At 41.2% G+C, this 21,377-nt stretch overlaps 1 protein-coding gene across 1 annotated transcript in view; it reads right to left on the bottom strand.

Moving 5' to 3' along the window:
- Nucleotides 1-21,377, bottom strand: part of LOC121287245 (double-strand-break repair protein rad21 homolog) — an 82,061-nt gene that overhangs the window by 32,585 nt on the left and 28,099 nt on the right. The window contains exons 5-10 of the mRNA XM_041204944.1: nucleotides 21,177-21,368; nucleotides 18,422-18,529; nucleotides 17,226-17,339; nucleotides 7,156-7,385; nucleotides 5,673-5,787; nucleotides 2,318-2,463 (exon numbers count right to left, since the gene is read on the bottom strand). Of these exons, the coding sequence (XP_041060878.1) occupies nucleotides 2,318-2,463; nucleotides 5,673-5,787; nucleotides 7,156-7,385; nucleotides 17,226-17,339; nucleotides 18,422-18,529; nucleotides 21,177-21,368 (905 nt within the window). The remainder of the gene's footprint in view (nucleotides 1-2,317; nucleotides 2,464-5,672; nucleotides 5,788-7,155; nucleotides 7,386-17,225; nucleotides 17,340-18,421; nucleotides 18,530-21,176; nucleotides 21,369-21,377) is intronic.

The following is a 21,377-nucleotide window of genomic DNA, read 5'->3' as shown; positions in this document are numbered from 1 at the left end:
AGTCCACATATCCCGACACTGCATGAGTTTTCTTAAAAAATCTCCTACCCGCTTGCCTGTTGGGCCTGTGCGCCCATCTGAAGTTCGCACGGGCCCCTCAAAATCTAGGACAATTGGCAAGTTAAGGGCCTTAACAAGGCCTTCAATTAATGGTGGGCGAACGCCCCGCTGCTGAGCGCGCCCGCCGACCGAAATATCACTATGCCACCGCTGATGTCAGCGCGCGACATTATAAATTCTGACGAGCGGGCTCCGCCACCCGCACGTCAGCCGGAAAATTCTGGCCTATGGGTTTCCACAGCACTTTCAACAAACTAAGATAGGCAGAACAGGATTAGCACCAACAAATTTCCCAGTTCTTAAAAAGCTGTTTTTTTTGTCAGATTTCTGCATTAAAATGCCCACTGAACAAGTCTTCTATAAACAATTTCATTACTTCTATATGTTTCTTTGTGTCACAACTTGTTCCCTGTCAGTCACTGTTTTGTCCTCAGAATTCTTTGAGGATGTAACAAGTAGGTAGGGTGGATTAGGGGAACTAATACATGTACCACATTTGGATTTCCAAGACATTCTATAATGTGCCACGTAAGAAGTAACTAGACAAAATAAGGGTTCAAGGTATTGGGAATAACATATTAGCATGGATAGAGGATAGAGTTAAATAACAGGAAGCAAAGAGTAAGAATCAGGGCTGGGGCCTCAACTATTTACAATCTATATCAATGACTTGGATTTTTTTTTCCACCAGCGATGGAATTTCTATCGGATGAAAGCCTTCCCCCAGGAGCTAATTGCAACTGGGCAACCTGGAAGTGCCTTACAGACTTAGGACTGGTGTAGGTCGTTCAAAGAAGTCACTAAGCAAATGGGGATATACAACCAGCCCGACAACTTGTGAATGTGGAACTAAGCCACAGACTATACAACATCTCCTGCAATGCCTATCGCTAGAGGAATCCTGCACTGTTGCAGAACTTGCTGAATTCAACAACAAAGCGCAAAAATGTGTCCAGTTCTGGCTGGGCCATGTATAGCTTGTCCGTGGACACGATTAAAAAAAAGACTTGGATGATGGGTATTTTAGCCAAATTTACTGATGATGCAAAGATAGGTGGGATGTGAGAAGGGCACAAAGTTTGGAATTTAATGCCCCCCAACGCTCAGACTGAGTTTGGCAGTCCAGTGGGGGGATGCAGACAATTTGACTGGGCCGGGAGGTGTAATGTGGGTACCCTGCCACCTTCCTGCCTCCCCCTGATCAAGTTTAGGGTGGGAAGAGTGGAGGGTGGCCTTCCTGCCCGGAGGTCAATTGAGGCCCTTAAGGAGCCACATAATGTGAAGCAGAGTCAAACATGGCTTTGTGAAAGGGAAATCATGTTTAACTAACTTATTAGGAGTTTTTTTCAGGAAGTAATAAGCAAGGATAAATGGGAATCTGTAGATGTGGTGTACTTGGATTTCCAAAAGGCATTTAATAAGGTGGCACATAAAAGATTACTGGGCAAGAGAAGAGAACATGGTGTAGGGATAACATATTAGCATGGATAAAGGATTGATTAGCTAACAGGAAGCCGTACAAGGATAAATGGGTCTTTTTCAGGCCCCTGACCTGTTTGGGTTGGCATGCTGGAACTAGCAGAGCTCACATTGCTTATGGGGTGGGGAAGCATTGGGTGCAGGCAGGAAGGTGAAGTTAAGGCCATGATTAGATAAGCCATGATCCTATTGAATGGCAGAGCAACAATGGCCTACTCAGAATCAGGATCTTTACAGTGCAGAAGGAGGCCATTTGACCCATCAAGTCTGCACTGGTTCTCTGAAAGGGCATTCTACCTGGTTCTACTCCCCTGCCTTATCCCTGTAACCTTGCACATTATTTCTTTTCAGATAGCAATCCAATTTCCTTTTGAATACCTTGATCGAATCTGCCTCCCCTACCCTCTCAGGAACTTCGTTCCAGATTCACACCACCCTCTGGGTGAAAAAAAATTCCTCATATCACTTTTACTCCTTTTGTCAATTATTTTAAATCTGTGCCCTCTAGTTCTTGATGCTCCCTTGAGTGGGAACAGTTTCTCACTATTTACCCTGTCCATACCCCTCAGGATCTTGAATAGCTCTAATATAAATATTTCTTAGCAGGAATACTTCAGCTCCTATCTTTTAATATTTTTATGTTTCCACAATAATCAGATGTTTCTTCAATAAATATTAGTAGGCTTCCTACTAGGCAATAATAAAAGCACCTCTAACATTTTTAAGAAGTATGTTGTTGCTAATTCAGAGTGGAGAACTTCCAAATACAGACACTTACAGAACCATAGTTCTCGTTTTCAGATGGACAGTCCTGCTCTTTGCTTATTTTCTCTGTTGACATTGGTCTGTGATCAATACTGCTCCTTCTGGATTCAATTATTATAGAATCTTGCAGATTACAAGGCTCCTCCATACTGGGCAAATCTTTACCAAACCAGGAAAGGTTTGTGAGGGGGCGAGTGAGGAAAAAGAAACATGTAAAAGTATTATTAGGAAACAGAACTCTTCAAAACAAAATATGCTTGGAATGGCCATATTCACATTTTGTAAACTATTTTCCATTACATTAAAAATCTTACATCTGCATGCAGTTCTCCTCTAAAAATCTAATGTTCTATTGTCACATTTAGTTACGCCAGCGTGACTCAGATATGATAGTGTAGTGGTTATGTAATTGGACTTGTAATCCTGAGGCCTGGACAAATAATCTTGATGCATGAGTTCATGATTCCACCATTGCAGTTTGTGATTTGAATTTAGTTAAAAAATAAATCTGGAATAATGAGCTGGAATCAGTAGTGGTGGTCATGAAGTTATTGATTGGATTGTCATAAAAACCCAACTAGTTGACAACTGTCCTTTGGAAAAACAAAAAATACTTGCATTTATGTAGCACCTGTAGTACTAAATCGTCCCAAGGTGCTTTACAGATGCAAGTTGTTTTTTTTAAAATTTGACACCAAGTCATAAAGAGATAAATATGTGGAGACATTTAGGGAGGAAATTTCAGAGCTTAGGGAGGGGACTAGGCAACTGAAGCCAATGGTGGGGAAGTTAAAATCAAGGATGCATATGAGGACAGAAGTGGATGTTTTTCATTGAATTTAAGTAGCAAATGATCTGAGGCAGTGATGGCATTGGGAGATGGAGATGGAAATCGGTGATCTTAATGCTGGTGCGGGTATTTGGTTGGAAGCTCATCTTGAGGTCAAATGTCACCAAGATTGCAAGTAGTCTGGTTCCATCTCAGAAGCTACCTGGGAGAGGGACAGAGACAGTGGCTAGGCAAAGGAGTTTGAGATGAGGACCAAATCCAATGGCTTTGGTTTTCCCAATATTTAGTTGAAGCAAGTTTCTGCTCATCCAGTATTGGTTGTCAGATAAGGAATATAAAGTTAGTCTAGATAATGGTGACCACAACAACTATCATCGAGTGTTGTAAAAACGCACATGGTTCAATAATATCCTTTTGGGAAGGAAATTTGCCTACATGTGACTCCAGGCTCACAGCACTGTGGTTGGCTCTTAACTGCCCTCTGAAATGGCCTAACACTCAGTTCATGGGCAATTAGGAATGGGCAACAAATGCTGGCCTAGCCAGCAATGCCCACATCCATGAAAGAACAAAGGAATAAAAAATGTCACTAAACCAGCCTTTTAGGGCTACCAAGGGAAAGCTTAGTGATGAGAACTCCAGCACCTAAGAGGTCAATGTGCTAAACTGTGCACTCTGTGCCAATAATACTCACAAGAAACATAAGTTGGAGAACTGGGCTATAATAAGAATTGGGCTATCTCCAACCTATTCTGTCTGCAAGTAGGGCTTCATTGTAGAGGGATGGCAGAATTAACCCATAAATGTATGCAACAGTCACAAAATAAATTTTTATAAATAAATACTTTGGGGAGAATTTTCTCCCCATCAGGCGGGCCGGTCGGGAGCGGGTGTGGGCAGGTGCAGAGCCAATTGTTGCCTGCGATCGGCTGTGCGGCGCCATTTTATGCGGATGGACCAATTAAGGCCCGCCCTGCATGACGCATGTCCAGAGGCGCTCAGTGCTACCTGCGCGGGTAGGGGGAGGAGGGAGAGTCGGGGCCTGCACTCTCATGCATGCGCGCGAAAGGGCACTGAAATCTCCCTGAGGCATGGAGCTGCTTCAGGGGATTAAGTTGAATTTGAAACTTCACAATAAAAAAAGTTTAAAATCATTTATGCATGTCCCCTCGTGTGACAGCATCACATGAGCTGGGACATGTTTAATAAATATTTATTAATTTAATAAACCCTTCATGAAACCTCATCCCGCCCGTGAATAAGGTTTCATGAAAAATGTGAAGGCTGCCTGGACTCTTCGCCTGCCCGCCAACGTTAAGGTTGGGCGGGCAGCCCTGTCAAATTGCTTAATTAGTTTATTAATTGGCTTAACAGGCTTTTGATAGTTTGGCTGGTGTGCAGCCAACTCTGGTGCGCACCCACCAAACGAAAGCTCGGAATAACGTGTGGTGATGTCAGGATGCATGCTCAACATCACCGCGTGTCATTTTACGCATCGGTGTGCGGGACCAGCCTCCGCACGCCAAACAGAAGATTCTGCCCTTTATCTCTTCTGAGAATTCGACACAGTATTTGAGAATTTAAATTCCCCAGATGCTGTGGTACCATATTCCTGGATCATTAGTCCAGGGCTCTGGATTTCTAGTTCAGTAACATAACTACTCGCTCCATAAGTTTTTCCAAAGCAATATCTGAACAACTGATGAATAAAATACCACTGTAATATGAAGATTTTAGTCCCTCGTGACATCATTCTATTCATAAAATTCATGCAACACAATGGAACAAAGGGATTTCCATCCTTGCAACTTTATTTGTTGCTACAAATTAAATGATTGCAGAAAAGTATTGCATAGCAAAATGAAAACTCCTGCAAAAATCCCGAACTGTTCAGTCAAAAATAGCTCTGCACAATGTAAGGTGCATAAAATAAATGCCCACTGGCAAGAAGAAACATTCACCACCAACTCCAATAATCAAAACTTTAAGAATTACGTCAAAGTGGGTCAGGACTGGAACTGTTGTGTATCAATTTTATGTGGGCAGGTGCCACTGGCAACATAATTTGCCAAAATCTGTAAATATGAACGTACTTATATCAATAATTCTAACATTAAAATGAGACTTCCATTTGCCTGAAGCAGAGGCTCATTTGGCTGAGCAAAAACATACATTGGAAAATCTGCTGTACTGTAGATCAAGCACACAAGGTCATGCATTTGATTCGTGATTTGCGCCTGCCATAAATGAGGCTCTGCAATGTTAATGCTGAATCAGGACTCTTACGTATTTTGTGATGATTGAATTTCATTGCTTAATCTTCCAGAATATTTTTAATAAACATCTTCCTTATTCCCAATCTAATCTATCAATAAAAAGATAAGAAAATTGTCAACTATAAAAGGAAATGGTGCAAATACATAGTAGGTCCCTTCTGTGTCTGTAAAAGTAAAAATGAATTAATATTTCCAGCATGGATCCTTCAATTCTGATGAGGATCTAGAGTTAAAATGATGGCCTATTACATAAAAAAACTCTACTTGAAATGTGTCATAAAAGAATATTTTCAATTACTGACCAATTACATTGCACTCCTCGCTTCTCATTTGTTCAATATCAGATCTTCTCTCCGCAGCATTATTCTGATCATTTTGTTCCCCCGATAAATTTTTTCTAAGGCAATGTCTGAACAACTGATAAATAAAGTAAATTAAAAAACAAAGAATTTATAATCAGAAGTATGTAAAAAGTTGCATTGCATATATTGATTACTGCACACATTCCTGTTTAAAGAATGGGACGCAAAAAAAAATCTACCACTATTCTGGCATCCGACACACTTGACCCAAAAGTGTATAGCCCTTATTTGCGATGGCAGCAAAATTAGGGCTGCATTCACCTGCAATATAGGCAAGCCTGCAGCAGCAGGAGAGCTGGCTTCAACGAACTTTGTGAGACTATCTCCTAACTTTAAAATCTTGCATTTATACAGCACCATTCATATCCTCAGGACATCCCAAAAGTACTTACAGCTAATTAAATATTTTTGACATGCAATCACTGTTGTAATACAGGAAATGCAGCGAGCAATTTGCACACAGCAAGCTCCCACAAACAACAATGAGTTAATCACTAGATAACCTTTTTTTAGGTTGGTGGAAAATGGGCAAAGTCTGACCAGCAAAGGGAATTTAAGGGGGAGGTGTGGCGGGAGGGGGGGTTGCGAAAGTAAGGGTAATCCATTAGTGCAGCAGCTTTTGCAGGAAAGGAGGTTTTTTTTTGTCCCTCTTTTCCATACATTCATTTTCACAGAAAAGCCAAACAGAAATGGCATAGATTTTGTGGGTTACACAGCTGAAAAAGCGTGGCATACTCTAATACACTCATACAAGGACTGGCCACAGCAGTGACTATCTAGGTGTCCTAACATCTAACATCAGATGTATGTTTTCGGAAGGCTAGATACACATTCATTCTCTGATTGATGAGCATCCTGCACTGCAGAAGTTCAACCTAGCTCCGATCAATATTCTGGAAAAATCAAATTCTGTGGGTTCCCTCCAACTGATGTTACTGAGCTCCAGATATTGTGGGGTTGGGTGATGCTAATCTACCCACTCTTGCATTCTAAATGAAGCCTCTACCTCAAGGGGAGGAAGAAACGGGTTGATGTCCCCGTCAGGAACAATGTTCTTTGCCCTAATGCCACCCATTTCACCAAATACTCTCTCTCTGAACAGGTTAACAGTAATTTCTGGTACAGTGCATAAATTGGGTCCAATTTATTTGTTGCTTTCTATTGCTCAATCATCACCTAATTTCTCTGTAAAACAAATCAGCTACTTAATAAAGCTAAAGCATTTTGATACTTTTTGAGGCACTCTGATAGGATATCTTTAGAGATCTATTTGTTTTCTTTTTGAAGATGAAATATTTACTTTTTAATAAAAAAGACCCAACTTGAACAGTGGACTAGCGAAGCAAATTGTGCTGTACTAAAGGGCTGTTCTTAATTTTTACCATTACTGTGGCACATGCTCAAATTAAACACAATGAGTTACCTTTAATAATCTGTAATTTATTAAGGGTTGGGCAGGCTGAGAGTTGAATTTTTCAACTCCACCTGTCTCCTTCCATATCATCAGCTTTTTGGTGGGTGGAGCTAGCTCTATCATTGTGATTATGTCTGAGAAGTCTTCAATCTGTTCACGAATGGTCTTACTATCGAGCTCCTTAACACAATCCACAGTAAGTTTCCGCCTCCTCTTACCCCGTTTTCTTTCTGATGAAACTAACAAGACAAGAATAATATCAGGATGACACCTGTATGACTTGTTCCACAGTGCTTACAACATTTTTGACAATATGCTGTAGGTACCAATTACCAGTCACTAGTTTGCCTCTTAGGCTGTCACTATGGTATAATTCAGATTGCATCACAAGCCTTGCTGAAAAATAACGCCATCTGTAAATATTTATTTAAAATATATAAAAGGAAGGGAGCTTTTGTGCAATGAAAGTGCTGACTTTGCTTAGTACTTAGACAAATAATGTATCTTGTCACTACTAACAACTCTATGCATAATTCTTTCATTAGTCATTCTGCCTTGGTTACAGTAAAAACTTATGTCCTTAGCTATCAATATCTTAATATCAATATCAATATCAATATCATATTATGGTAACTACTGCCTTGATGTTCCTCTACTTTTACTTCTCTTATCAACTCTGGTTCATTCTCCATTACTAGATCCAATAGCAAATTTTCCCTTGTTGGGCTTTTCACATATTGGGTTAGAAAATAATCCTGTGCACAGTACAGGGTCTCCATCCCCTTATCCCCTTTACCTACCACTTCCATTTAATATTAGGGTAGTTGAAATCCCCCATAGCTATTATTGCATGATTTTTAACCAATTCCTTAATTTGTCTGCATATATCTTCCTCCACCTCTCTTCCAAAATTACGTGGTGTGTAGACTACACCTATTAGAATGATTGATTTATTAAATTTTTTTTTATCTCTATCAATATGGATTCTATTTTTGTCTTGCTGATAACTACTTCTGTTTTTTCAACTGCCATTACGTTATCCCTAATAAGCACAGCTACTCCACCTCCTTTCCTAATATGTTGTACCCTGCAATGTTTAATTCCCAGTCTTGATTTTTCTGTGGCTATGTCTCAGTAATCCCTTCTGTGTCTCGTTCCTCCTAATGCATCATTGCCTCCTGTTTTATTCTAGACACTGTGTACACTGCTGTACAAACATTTTAACTCATTTTAATAGGATTTCTTCTCACTTTGTGTAATCATCCTTTTAGACTCTTGTTCTATAACTCTATTTATTCCCTTGCCATCAATGTCCACCCTTCTTTATTCTTTCATATGTTCTCTTACCCTGTTTTGTTTACATTTAGGCTACTTATGTTTCTTGTAGCTCCCTCCTCCTCCCTTAAAATTTTAAAGCCATTGCTCCCTTTCTGCTAGGACATGTGTCCCATTCTGGTTCAGGTGGAGACCATCCCATCGCTACAGCTCCTTCTTGTCCCACAACTGGTGCTAGTGTCCTATAAAAAGGAACTTTCCATGCCAGAACGAGCAATGTCGGTTCCTTCTCTGCCTGTAACATGTGAATTATGGCAAGGAGACAAAGCTTGGCAGGCCAACCCTTTTTTCTACCTTTGGTCTTTGATCTGGCTATCCTAAGGGGCTGCTAGGGAACAGGTGTTTGCAGATGAAAGACTACTGATACCCTTTAAGAATGAGGAGAACTGGTAGTGAGTACTTTTCCTTATATTAGGCTGCAGATGTTTACCTTTTAGATGTCTTCCTAGGTGCAAGACAAGTTCTTTCAAGATGCTTAGGGTAGGGGGATTCTTGTGGCCCTTTAAATATTTCCCACCTCTCTGGGTGCGGCAATGGTGACATTTTTCTCTCTACAAGTGACAGACTTCCTTTGACATTGAGGATCCTATCCATCCAGTGATAACTTACGATCCAGTTAGGGACCAGTCACTACTTCTTTAAAGTAGACAAAGTTTGAAATCTCAGTTACTCACTAGGAGAACAAACCACAAGATCCCACAGTTTTAAACAAACATAATAAATTTTACTATACAAAGTCAGGAATGTAAAACAATTTACAATATCTATCTTATACTCTAGCATTCAGAATTAACATGAGGTAAACATGAATTAACAGGCAACCAGTGGTCAAACACACCACACTGCATGTTAAATTGTAGATGTGACCAAGACAGATTCAATGGATTTCTCAGCAACCTACCCAGACGTCAGTGACCATTGTGAGTCACAATATCTTGGTAAAACTGTCTCCCTCAGGAGGGATTTAACTCTTCACTTTCAAATATCCAGCCTCTGAATTCCCTCAGAAGGTGCCCCAACTGCTCACCTCCCGATGATTCAATCTCTCCCCCGAGACTGTGTTCCACGGGATTCACAAAGCTGCACTCCTGCCTACAATCAGATCAACCATGATTTTACTGAACGGCGGAGCAGGCTCAAAGGACCAAATGGCCTTCTTTTGCTCCTAATATGTATGTTCGCCTCTAATTACCGGCACAATTCCAACTCTTTTGGAGGCTGCTAACTTAACTAAGCTGGCACTTCTCCAACCTCCTGGCTGCACTGAGCTATACATGGTTCCCAGGGCTTCTCTGAGCCCTAACCGCCTGGCATAGAACCAGTGGCCTGATGTCACCTTCTCAGCTCTCTAGGACCTTTCTGAGCCTTACCTGCCTGGAGCCTGTTAACAGCAGCACCATATTGGTATCCAGCATCTTCCCCTGTTTCAGAAAACACTCTCCCAGCAAACACACAGATAAATTGAAGCCAGAGAACCTTCTTAAGCTCCACCCATCTCCATGATGATGTAGCCTTTCAGTGTTCACTGAACGCTTTTAAACTAATTTAGCTGTAGCTCCCAAAACAAAACATTTCTCTGGACTGCACTTTTTTGCAAGCAGTGTAGACATCTGGTCTCCAGCTCTTCAGCTAATTAAGCCCACCTGCTGTTTTATGGTTCTTACCTTTCTAGTCATTAACCTCAAAAGTCAATATGGCCCCAACCTTTTAAGTGTAATATACTCCAAGCTACTATAGTTATATTATCCCATTTTCTACAAGTAAACTTTAATATTCTGTTATGAAAACCAAACTTACTTTGTTGGGCTTGAAGATCAGGAACTCCAAGTCCCGACAAACCTCAAACATTCTGCGCAGGCAGAGCCTGACAGTGGGCTGCACATGCACAACTCAGCAGTTCTGCAATTTGAATGTTCTTCAGGCCTAGGACAGGCCCAGCTCACCTGTGCATAAAGAGTGAGAATAAAAAGGCACAAAAACCCAGGTCAGGTGGCTGGGTGCAGAGTGCCATTGCCAGGCAGGGGACAGGGAGAAGTCCCAAAAAGGAAAGAGCAGACAGGGAGAGGTCCCAAAAAGAAGTCCCAGATAGGGGAGAGAGAGACAGCAGACAGTAACATGCCCCGGATAAGGGAAAAACAGAGGCAGAGAAACAGGCTCCAAATAGGAAAAGGGCTGCAGGAAGCAGACCTTAAGTGAAGAAGGCAACCAAAGGCTGAATACTTTATGCTGTGCGCCAGTGGGGCAAGGGTACTCCTTTGGAGCAGCAGCATTCTGCTCGATGCAGCCAAAGATGTGAAGTTATGGTGTTTGATTGTATACTTGGGTATCCAGGAGAACAAATCTCGAGAGATGAGATTTAAACTCTGCAAGCTGGGTCATTGTTGATGCTGTCCAAGTCTGGTAATTGAAGAGGGCTCAGGAGAAGCACTGAAGGTCCAAGAAGGCAGCCGAAGGTTGGTGAATCCGTACTGCGGGCCGTCAGGACAAATGTACCCCTTTGGAACAGTAGTGTTCTGCTTGGCTCAGCTTAATAGCTGAAACTGTGCTTGTAGATTGGTGCTTGAGTATAGGCTCGGGGATCCATGGGAAGGGAATCTTGGGAGAAGAGATTGAAACTCTGTGAGATGGGCCATTATTGAAGTCGTTCGAATTGGAGCACATTTGGAGAGAATTCCAAGAAGAGAACTTCAAAGGTAAAGACTGGAATCTCTCGTGAGAGAGACAGAATTTCAGTGAGATTGGTTGACTCAGTGCCTGAATTTTCCCCTATTAAGGCCCACCCAGTGTAATATGTGAGTGGTAGCATTGAGTGCTACTTGTGCGGGCAGGGGGAGAAGGGAGAGTTGAGTCCAGCCTGGAGCTGCCTCAGGGAGATTGAAGCACTTTTGAAAGAAATAAATGAATGCAATAAAAATTTAATGAAACATGTCCCCTCATGTGACACAGTCACATGAGATGGTACATGTTTTCATTTTTCAAAATTATTTAATTCCTAAGAGCTTTAGGAAACTTCATCCTGCTCATGGATGAGGTTTCCTAAAAACCGTAAAGGCCACTTGGCTTTTACGCTTGCCCGCCAACCGTAAGGTTGGCTGGGCAGTGTAAACTTGAAACTAATTACTTCGTTAATGGCCTTAATAAGCCTTTCAATTATTGGCGGGTGCACAGCTGACTCTGGCGTGTGCCCGCCGAACGATACATTGCGAGACTGCGTGATGACGTCGCAAGATTGAGCAATGACATCGGGAAGCATACCCGACATCATCGCATGTGATTTTATGTGCAGTATGTCAGGCTCGCCCCGCACACTGACTGTAAACTCCTGGCCAATGTTACTGACATCTAGGTGGGTTTTTGAGAAATTCATGGACTCTGTCTTGGTCACATCTGCCAATTATTGTGTAGTGTGGCATGTTCAACCACAGTTGGCTTGTTAATTCACATGTACCTTATACTCTCACATTCACGGTAAGTAGTAGGAATTGTTTTATCTTATAGTAAAATTTATTTTTGTTTGCTGAAAATTCGTGGAATCTTGTAGCTTTATTGACTAAGGGTCTTGAATCTCAAGCTTTGTCTACTTTAAACAAAACGTTATTGGTCCCTAACCAGATCTTATCAAAAGTTTGGGGGTCTCGCCATGAATCATAACAATTCCCAGAACTAAACATTACCTCTAAAATGTTAATATGAACTATGAACTAGGTATTCATCACATAACCATTAGAGAGGTCAGGTTAGCAAGATAAAATTCTAGTCTGGCCTTCTTAGGGAAGATTAAGGAAAACCCAGCCCATTTTCTTTGGGGTGTCATCAATGATGAGACTGGCAAGAACAAACTGCTGTACTTACCATACAGGCATTATGGCTCAGAAGGAGGCCATTTGACTCATTGAGTCCATGCCAGCTTTCTGTAGAACAATCCAATCTGTCCCATTCCCCCCCTCGATTCACACAGCCCTGCAAGTTTATTTCCCTCAAGTGCCTATCTAATTTCATTTTGAAAGCACTGACTGTCTCCGTTTCCACCAGCCTTTTAAGCAGCAAGTTTCAGGTCATTGCCACTCGCTGCGTAACAACTTTTCCCTCACATCTCCCCTGTATCTCTTACCCGAGAACTTAAGCTGTTCCCGCTGGCTGATGATACAAGGACTAGGAGACAAGGACTTTATCTTTGTCTACCTTTTATAAGCCTGTTATGATCTCGTACATCGCCCTCCCCTCAACTTTCTTTGTTCCTAGGAGAACAGCCTGTGTTTCTCCAACCTAATCTTGTAGGTACATTCCCTTATGCCTGGGACTATTCTGTTCAATCTCCTCTGCACCCTCTCAAAAGCACTCACATTCTTCCTCAAGTGTGGTGACCAGAACTGGAAGCAACGCTCTGGTTATGGCCTAATTAGAGCTTTATAAAGTTTCAGCTTTCCTCTTTGGACTCAATGCCTCTATTAATGAAGCCCAAGGCTACCATCTCAATATGTCCTAACTCCTTCAAAGATCTTTGCACAAGAACACCCAGGTCTCTCTGTCCTTGGACATTCTTTAGAAACGTGCCATTAAATATTAAGGGGCGGATTTTTGCTACCGCGGTGGGTAGCTCGTGTTGGGAAATTTGTCAACACGACAGACTCACCTCAGTAGAAAGTGCCCTGTCAGATGCAGTTTTTGTCATGGGGTGGTAGGTGCAGGAGAGAGTCAGGCCCACCACGCCCCCCAAAATAGATCGGAGGCAACCATACGGACAGTCGAGTGCCAAGGTAGGCTGGTTAAAACGCCTAGGTTCTCTGGGACTTTGTCCCACTTGTTTTGTTAAATTTTGGACCCTCTAGCCCTAACCCCTCACGACCTACCACTCATCTGATCCATTCCCCATGCCATCCCACACAGCCTCTCATTGCCTCCATGCCAATTCATGCCCCCCCCCACCCCCATGGCCCCTTATAGCCCACATGACATCTTACTGCCAACTCATGCCCCCATCCCATTGTCCTGTATAGCCCCATGTTAACTTAATGCCAACCCATACCCACCCTGCCCTCACAGCAGACCTCAGGGGTCATCTCAGATTAAATAAATTCAAAGTCTAAATATCTATTACAACCTTCACTATATTAAAAAAAACTTTCATGAAATCCCATTTAAAACTTCTAAATCTCAAGTGCTTAATCCCTTATAAAAATACAAACTCCTATTCATAACCTCCTCCCCCACCCACTGAGATAATTATAGCTTGTGGAAAGTGGCCAGGCATTCACAATGATAGCCTCTGGGGAAATATCAACACAACAGTTGTTGTAGCCACTAGAACAGAGCTTTTTCAACTCTCATTGACAATGGCAGCCTACTTTTCATAATTTTTAAAAGGCTGGGGATTTAAATAATTTCACAAAATGGCAGTTATACTGACCTTATCCTCCCTTCAAAAGCATGTATGTCTACTCTAAAAATTTGAGACACCCACAATGCAGGTTAAGACCCTTGCAACAGCCAAAAAATGGGGCCTGTATGAACTCAACACTGCGCTCAAATAGCCCTGCTGAATTTGGGTTTCCCTGATGTGTGAGTCACACCCTCCCACCCTCTTTCCCCTTCTGAGAAAAATTTGATCTGTTGGAAATAGGCGCAGGACTTCAACATCCTCGTCCCACTCACCATTTTTAAAGGTCCGCTGAGTCTCCAATGACTCCGTGAAAATCCAGGTCTAAGTGTCCAGAACGCTATGTCTTAGAGACATGCTTGGTAAGGCAAAATTAAACCAGCAATTCCAGGTAAATCTTGTGTTCCATGGGATCAAATATTTGATAGATTACCATTACTGGGATATCTTGTATAGCCTGGAGTACACTCGATACAAAGTTATTATTCACCAAATGATACTACAGGTCGAGGATCATTTATCCGTAAGTCTGAAAACCGAACACACCCAAAAACTGCATTTTTTTAAACCTCATCAACCTTATAGTCATTTAATTTACTTTAGACTATAGCTAGCATAGGCTTCAGCCATTGCAATGTAAGTAGGCCTAAGCCAATTTGCGGTATCCAAAAACCAGAATTATCTGAAATCCAAAATGCAATCGGTACCAAGGGTTTCAGATAAAGGATACTCCACCTGTATAAGACTGTTTTGGCACCCAACTAAAGCTATCTATTTTTGCCAGGTTGTGAGGTTTTCCAGTCACAATTGGTTAACAGTTCAGTGGTTTGTTTGTTTTTGCCTGTACCAAGTGAAGCAAAAAAATTACTTATTTGTCTGCAGGTTCATCTACAAAAAAAAAAATCCCATCCTTCTGTTTATCCCTAGAATTTCCTAGTTATTCAGTGATGTAGTCATCCTGTCCTCCTGAGAAACTATAGTCAAGGCAATTCTCAAATTCTCTCACCCTGAAGCTCAAGGGCAGAAGGAAATTGGAATGAGGCAAGATCAGGATGAGGGTTATGAGCCTGAATGTCAAAAAGATGGTTTATGTAATTCAACTCATCAAACCCTGAATTGAAGAAGCAACGGTTTCAAGGATAAGAGAGGCAAGGATAAGAAAGTTGGAAAATTAGTGGCCGAAGACAAAATAATCTGAAAACATTTTGAGACAAGGAATAATGTACAGTAATTATAGCACTTTTTACGATCTGTAATGAATGCCAATGCTTCTAAGCCACTTGAAATTGGTGGAATTACTCGACTTCAAGAGAGTATAAACATTTTCCCTTTGCTTGCCTTCTATTACTGTCAAGGCAGTGGGCCAATGCATTTATATCAAATCACCAGAATGACCTCAGAATTCAGTGCAGTTAGTGCATGTAGTACAGGATAAAGTCCATACTAATAACAGAACTGGATTATATACATGCGAAGTGAAGCAAAAGACTATGGCAATGATTCACAAACTATTTTCCAATGTGACCCCATTTTAACTCACCACCATCTTCTCAAGGACAATTAGAGTCATGCAATAGCCTTGCCAATGACACCCACATCAATTTATAAAAAAACTCTTGAAAATTAACACGAGCCCAGACATCAGCAAAAGTAAAACAGCAATCTTCTTATCATGTCCACGGACAGTCTATACATGGCCCAGCCAGAACTGGACACATTTTTGCGCCTTGTTGTTGTAATCAGCAAGATCTGCAACAATGCAGGGTACCTCTCGCGATAGACATTGCAGGATATGTTGCATAGTCTGTGGCTCAGTTCCACGTTCACAAGTTGTCGGGCAGGTGGTATATCCCCATTTGCTTAGTGACACCTTTGAATGACCTATCTACTTAGGAGTCACCCTTGACAGATGCCTCACCTTCAAGAACCACATCGAAAAGACAAAAGCAAAAGTGAGCACACAAAACAACATCCTGAATAAAGTCACTAACACAAAATGGGGAGCAAGCTCGAACAAAGCAATAAAGCAGCATAGTAACATTAAGTATATAATTACTGAAGTTTGTGTATTATAGATCAACATATAATAATACATCATATAAAAATGAAAGTCTATGTTTTCAAAGTACTTTATAAAAATATTATTTTATAAACTCGTATGTGAAGCCTACTCAGTGAAGCTTCTCACATCCTCATCCACACACACTACGCACATTGCAATCAGCATCCCTCCCCCAACTACACACACAACCCTCTTCCCAAGCCCCCTTCCCACAACTCACTCAGTCACTCAGCCGTTCCTCTTCCCACACCGACTCACTCACTCACAAGCCCCTCTTCCCAACCTACCTCTCCCCACACACTCAGCCGTTCCTCTTCCCACATCCCCAACTCACAAGAACAGCAGCCCCTCTTCTTAAGCCCCCTCTTGCCCCACCCACTCACACTCTGAAACCTGGCCTTTCTAACAGCCTTACAGCCACACCGAGCCACCCTTGGGCCCCACAGGCTTCTTCATGGTTAGGCCACTATGACTAAAAACCGGCGCAGATTCACTAAACTCAGCCAGGACTCTGTTTCGTGTCTCCCTCAAGGGTAGCTAGCTACATTGTGTCAAAGCATGTCTCTTAACATGTCAGTTTTATCTTATTTTGCAAGAGCTCTCTTTTGACTTCAACGAAGAACAAGAAACATACCAGTATGAATTAGCAGCAGGGGCAAGTTGTCAAATTAATTTTAGAATACCAAGTCATCTAAACTAGGCTGTTCTGAGTCTATTTCCTAAGAGTACTTTGGTTAATGAATAAAACTTTTCACAATAACTGCACATTTGATTCTCAGTATGCCAATGTTGCATTGTTTAAGAAAGATTCTTGCATCTTGAGAATTTTTTTTTTGCAATGGGCAACTATTGCACACTCCTCTTCCCAATTAGAGTATAACTTCTCACTGAATGAAGAAAAAACCTTTGTCTTATGAGCTTTCTTAATACAGCAGAGTTGTGTAATTTCTTTTACTGCTGAAGATCAGAAGTCATCAACTTTCACATGTTCCCTTCCAGTGCACAAGTTTAAACATCTCACTCTTTTGACTTGACAAATCAATAAATAACACACAGTGCAGAATGTACCTCACTAGTTTTGACACATCTTTATTCACATTCTCTGTCTCCACTGTTTTCAAAGGGAGGAAGGGAGAGAGAGAAAGGGAGGGAGGGGGAGAGAGAGAGGGAGGGGGAGAGAGGGAGGAAGGAAGGAGTTTAGGGAGAGAGGGAGGGAGAGAGGGGAGAAAGAGGGAGGGGAACTTCGACATTATGTCTCTTTTTTCAGAAATATGTGCTTCATAGATGAAGAGGAATAAAACTAACCAGTAGTATCAACTGGCTGTAAGGCAAAGCCCTCCTCTTCATTGAGCAGCAGAGTTGTTTGATCATATAGAGTACTTTCTGCTTGAAGCAAAGGATCAGGAACATCTGAATCACCTAGTAAGACAATGAAATGTAAAAATAAATCAAAAACACCTAAGTATTCCCTTTATCTTTTAGGTGTTCCCTTGGAAGCAGTGCCGCAGCACACATAATGATTCCAGTAGTTGCATGCAGATTACTGCATCTGTACACAGGGGATGTTCATGGGTGTTATACTGATGTACTGTCTGCGCTCCATAGGGTCTTCAGGTCTTCAAGAGGTCAATTTTACACATTTCTTTCTAGGTCAACTGATGGTACCTCAGTGGAATATCTTACAATGTAGACATCATAATCTTTATGCTTCAGGCAACAGTCAAGTACCGTAATACCTATTAAAGTAATTGGCATGTAAGGCAGTTTAACTGGAGGTCAGGTTTCAGCTAGTCATACAATTCATATACTGCCACCATTGTGAGTCACAGTACATAAAGACAGAGTTCCTCAAACAAATCCATGTTAGTGCGCCTCAGCCTGGAGACTAATGACAGGTGCCACTTGTTCATGTCTGCTGCAAGGCCACCTACCAGGGAACCATCCTTTGCCTCTTCTCTTTCCATCCAAATAAGATGAATACATACAGAAAACCTGAACGTGTTCGCACCGACACCAAAGAAGTGGATTGAAATGAACAGGTTAACCAACTTAATAAGTGCAAAGCACCAACAGTGACATGGAGGGTTTCACCCGCTAACACAAAAATTCAGTATACAAGTGTGAGATTTAGATTAAAGGAAACTGCAATGATTTAAATCTTTCATTTCATGTAAGTTAACCCAATTTTTGGAATTGGGTGAGATTTTTGTTAGGTAAGGGTATTAAACAAAGGATATGAAAACAAATCAGATAATTGGAGTTGAGGTACAGATCAACCATGACTCCAAATGAATGCTGGGTAGGCTGAAGGAGCTGAATGGCCTCCTGTTCCTATGTTCCTTTCATCTTTGGATCAAACATGTCAAAATCACTAGCTTACAAAATGGTTTCATTACAGTTGAACTTTTTAGCTTTGTAACCTTCAAAGCTAAAGAGAACTAACATGGAGCATACTATTGCATAGCATGAATTTTCACTTCAAACATTATAAAAGTTCATACCAGTTATATTAGTTCGTAGCTTTTTATTGGGTAGATCGTTAGCAATGCTTCCCTTAGTATCTGCAAAATCCACAAAAGCATTTTCAGCTTCGCCACTAAGAAGCTCCTCTGAAAATTAAATGAAAGTTCCCTTAGTCGTTATAAGTCATTTAAATACATATCTATTCACAATGAATTAATTTATTTCTATGGGATTGCTTCTTAAATAATGGGTTTGTAATTATACCACATCATCAATTAGGCAAAGCATTATATACAGACTGGATAAACCCACTTGACAAAGGGATAATCAAACACGAGTGCTGTTATAAAGATGCAAGGTTTACTTTAGTTCATCTAGGGATGCCAACCTTTGCCACATCCAAACCAGACAAGGGATCGGACAGCTGTGGAGCAGGAAGCAGGATCATAGCTTAAGTTCTCAGATTTGTTTACCTGATGAAAATTTATCAAGTCATTTTAATAATCTATTTTTCTCTATCCTGTTACTTGTCTCCCCTTCTCTTCCTTCACTGGGGTATGCTGACATACACCTATGCTACTTCACCAAGTGATCATTGTTCTTGGGCAGAAGTGCTGCCCCAGGGAGATCAGCTGTACATTAAAAGCTATTAAAAATAGAAAAAAAAATTCCTTGACATGTCCCCTCATGAGACACTGTCACATGAGTTGGGACATGTCCATAACTTTTCAAAACACTTTAAATTTTTTAAAACCTACATGAAACCTCATCCCACCCATGGATAAGGTTTCATGCTTTTTCTAATGCTTGCCAGGGCTCCTGGCCTACCTGCCAACCTTAAGGTTGGACGGGCAGGTCCATTAATTACTTAAATGGCTCTGTTAATGGCCTCAATTAGCCATTGACAGGTCGACGGGTGCACAGCTGATTTTGCTGAGCCCCCGCCTACCTGAAATTTTAAATGGGGCGCAGTGACATCAGGAATTCTGCCCGACGTCATAGCGCGTCATCTTACGCGTTGGTAAGGCCCCCACCCCCCCACTAGCCGACGGGAAAATCCTGGCCCTTGTGTAAGCCTGAACAATGCATATTGGCAGAGTGTAAATAACAGCTCCCCAGCTTCTGCTAGGGAGTCCTATCAGTTTGGGGTGAAGTTTTGTCACTGTAGCAAAGGGGTAGGCAGTCACCATGTCAATTGCAAAAGGGGCTAAATTAATGGGGTCTGTCCATCAGTACATGAGGAGCTGCCCTCCCCCTTAGGCCACAATAATGCTCAATGTCAAAGACTAATGTTGCAAAAAGAAAGCAGGAAATACTTTGGAAGACGTACTTCCCTAACTTGCATCTTATATTCACATCCCCATGCATCTATAGATAAGTGTGCTCTACACTGGGCCAATGCAGCAGGAAATTGTGTATTTGGGGTGGTGGTGAGGCGGGGTGGGGGGGTGGGTGGAGCAGATTGCAGACACAGAACTAGGTGGGAACATATCAGAGAGCATACACAAGCAAATTTCTGCCCTACCCAAAAAATAGGGAGACAGGATATCCCAGCATATCTCGCACCCATAATACTGTAATCAACTGTTGCTAAGGCATTGACTCTGCAAATTTTGATTCAAGAAAAAAATATTTAATACGAATTATGGGAGAATGTGGTGGGGGCAGGGGAGCATGTAGCTTCATAGAGCTAGGTATATGACAAAAAATAATTTGAATGACCTACTACAGTGAAACCACACCACATAATCAGACGATTTGGTCCTCAGGAGGCCAAAAATGGGACAAAATGCATTCCTATAGGTTTGGTCTTGGGCCAAACTCAAACCCTGTATCTTAAGGTGGGTGATTTATAAGATCAGTGAGTATAACATTGGAAATTTAAGTACATTTACTTATTGGATGTTTCACAGTGAAGATGTTTGATCCACTTGTTCATGATAATTATAGTTCTGCACCTTACAGTGAGCAACAGAAAGAAGTGTGACAAATGATCCAGGTGTAGGCCAATAAATTACAAACAAGCTAAATGTTTTGAGACTATAACTTTACAGTACAACCTGCAGTCAATACTCCTTTCACCATTACATCGCATGCTCATCATACAAATATTCACAACTCAAATACAATTCACACAAGTGGTTTTATGCAAAAATGATTTCCCAACATCTGTCCAAATCTTACAACAGGCTACTCTACAGCTGGATAGCAAATCACAGTACAAATAAACCTGACACAATGTATGTATTAATATAACATACAGCTAGCCTGAAAAATTAATGTTCCTGTGCTACCCAAATTTTGTGTATTTCAGAAAAGAAAATCAGGTGAGGTGTAGAAAGCAAAAGCAAAATACTGCAGATGCTGGAAATCTGAAACAAAAACAGAAAATGCTGGAAAAACTCAGCAGGTCTAACAGCATCTATGGAGAGAAAAACAGAGTTAATGTTTTGAGTCCGGTCTGAAGAAAAGTCATACAGACTTGAAACGTTAACTCTTTTTTCCCTCCACAGATACTGTTAAACCTGCTCAGATTTTCCAGCATTTTCTGTTTTGTTTGAGGTATAGAAGGGGATGTTGGTTCCCTTATACTTGGTTTTTGCAAGATGATAAAAGTTAAAGTTACTCCATTGGGAGTTTTACACTAGAACATTATCACATTCCTTGAACAGACAAAATCAGAAAAGTTAAGATAACAATTATAGATCAAGAAATGGATTAAGCAAACAAAACATTTTAACATTCGAATGAATGAAAAGAATAGCTTAAGATGCTTTAAAAAATGAAACATACCTAACATATAAGCTGCTCCTTCATCTCCAAATCCATCATTATGAAAGCTATTTTTATCACCGTTTAATGCAAATGTTTCTTTTGCAGAATTATGGGAATTATTTTCTTGTGTTTGAGCAAAAATGGATTCACTGGTGCTCATCAGATTGTCATCCAATGTACCATTATGACTTAACATTCCATAATCATCACCTGGCAAAA

The sequence above is a fragment of the Carcharodon carcharias genome, chromosome 14, assembly GCF_017639515.1.
Source record: "Carcharodon carcharias isolate sCarCar2 chromosome 14, sCarCar2.pri, whole genome shotgun sequence".
In the NCBI taxonomy this organism is placed as follows: domain Eukaryota; kingdom Metazoa; phylum Chordata; class Chondrichthyes; order Lamniformes; family Lamnidae; genus Carcharodon; species Carcharodon carcharias.
This window is presented reverse-complemented; position numbering and strand designations above follow the sequence as displayed.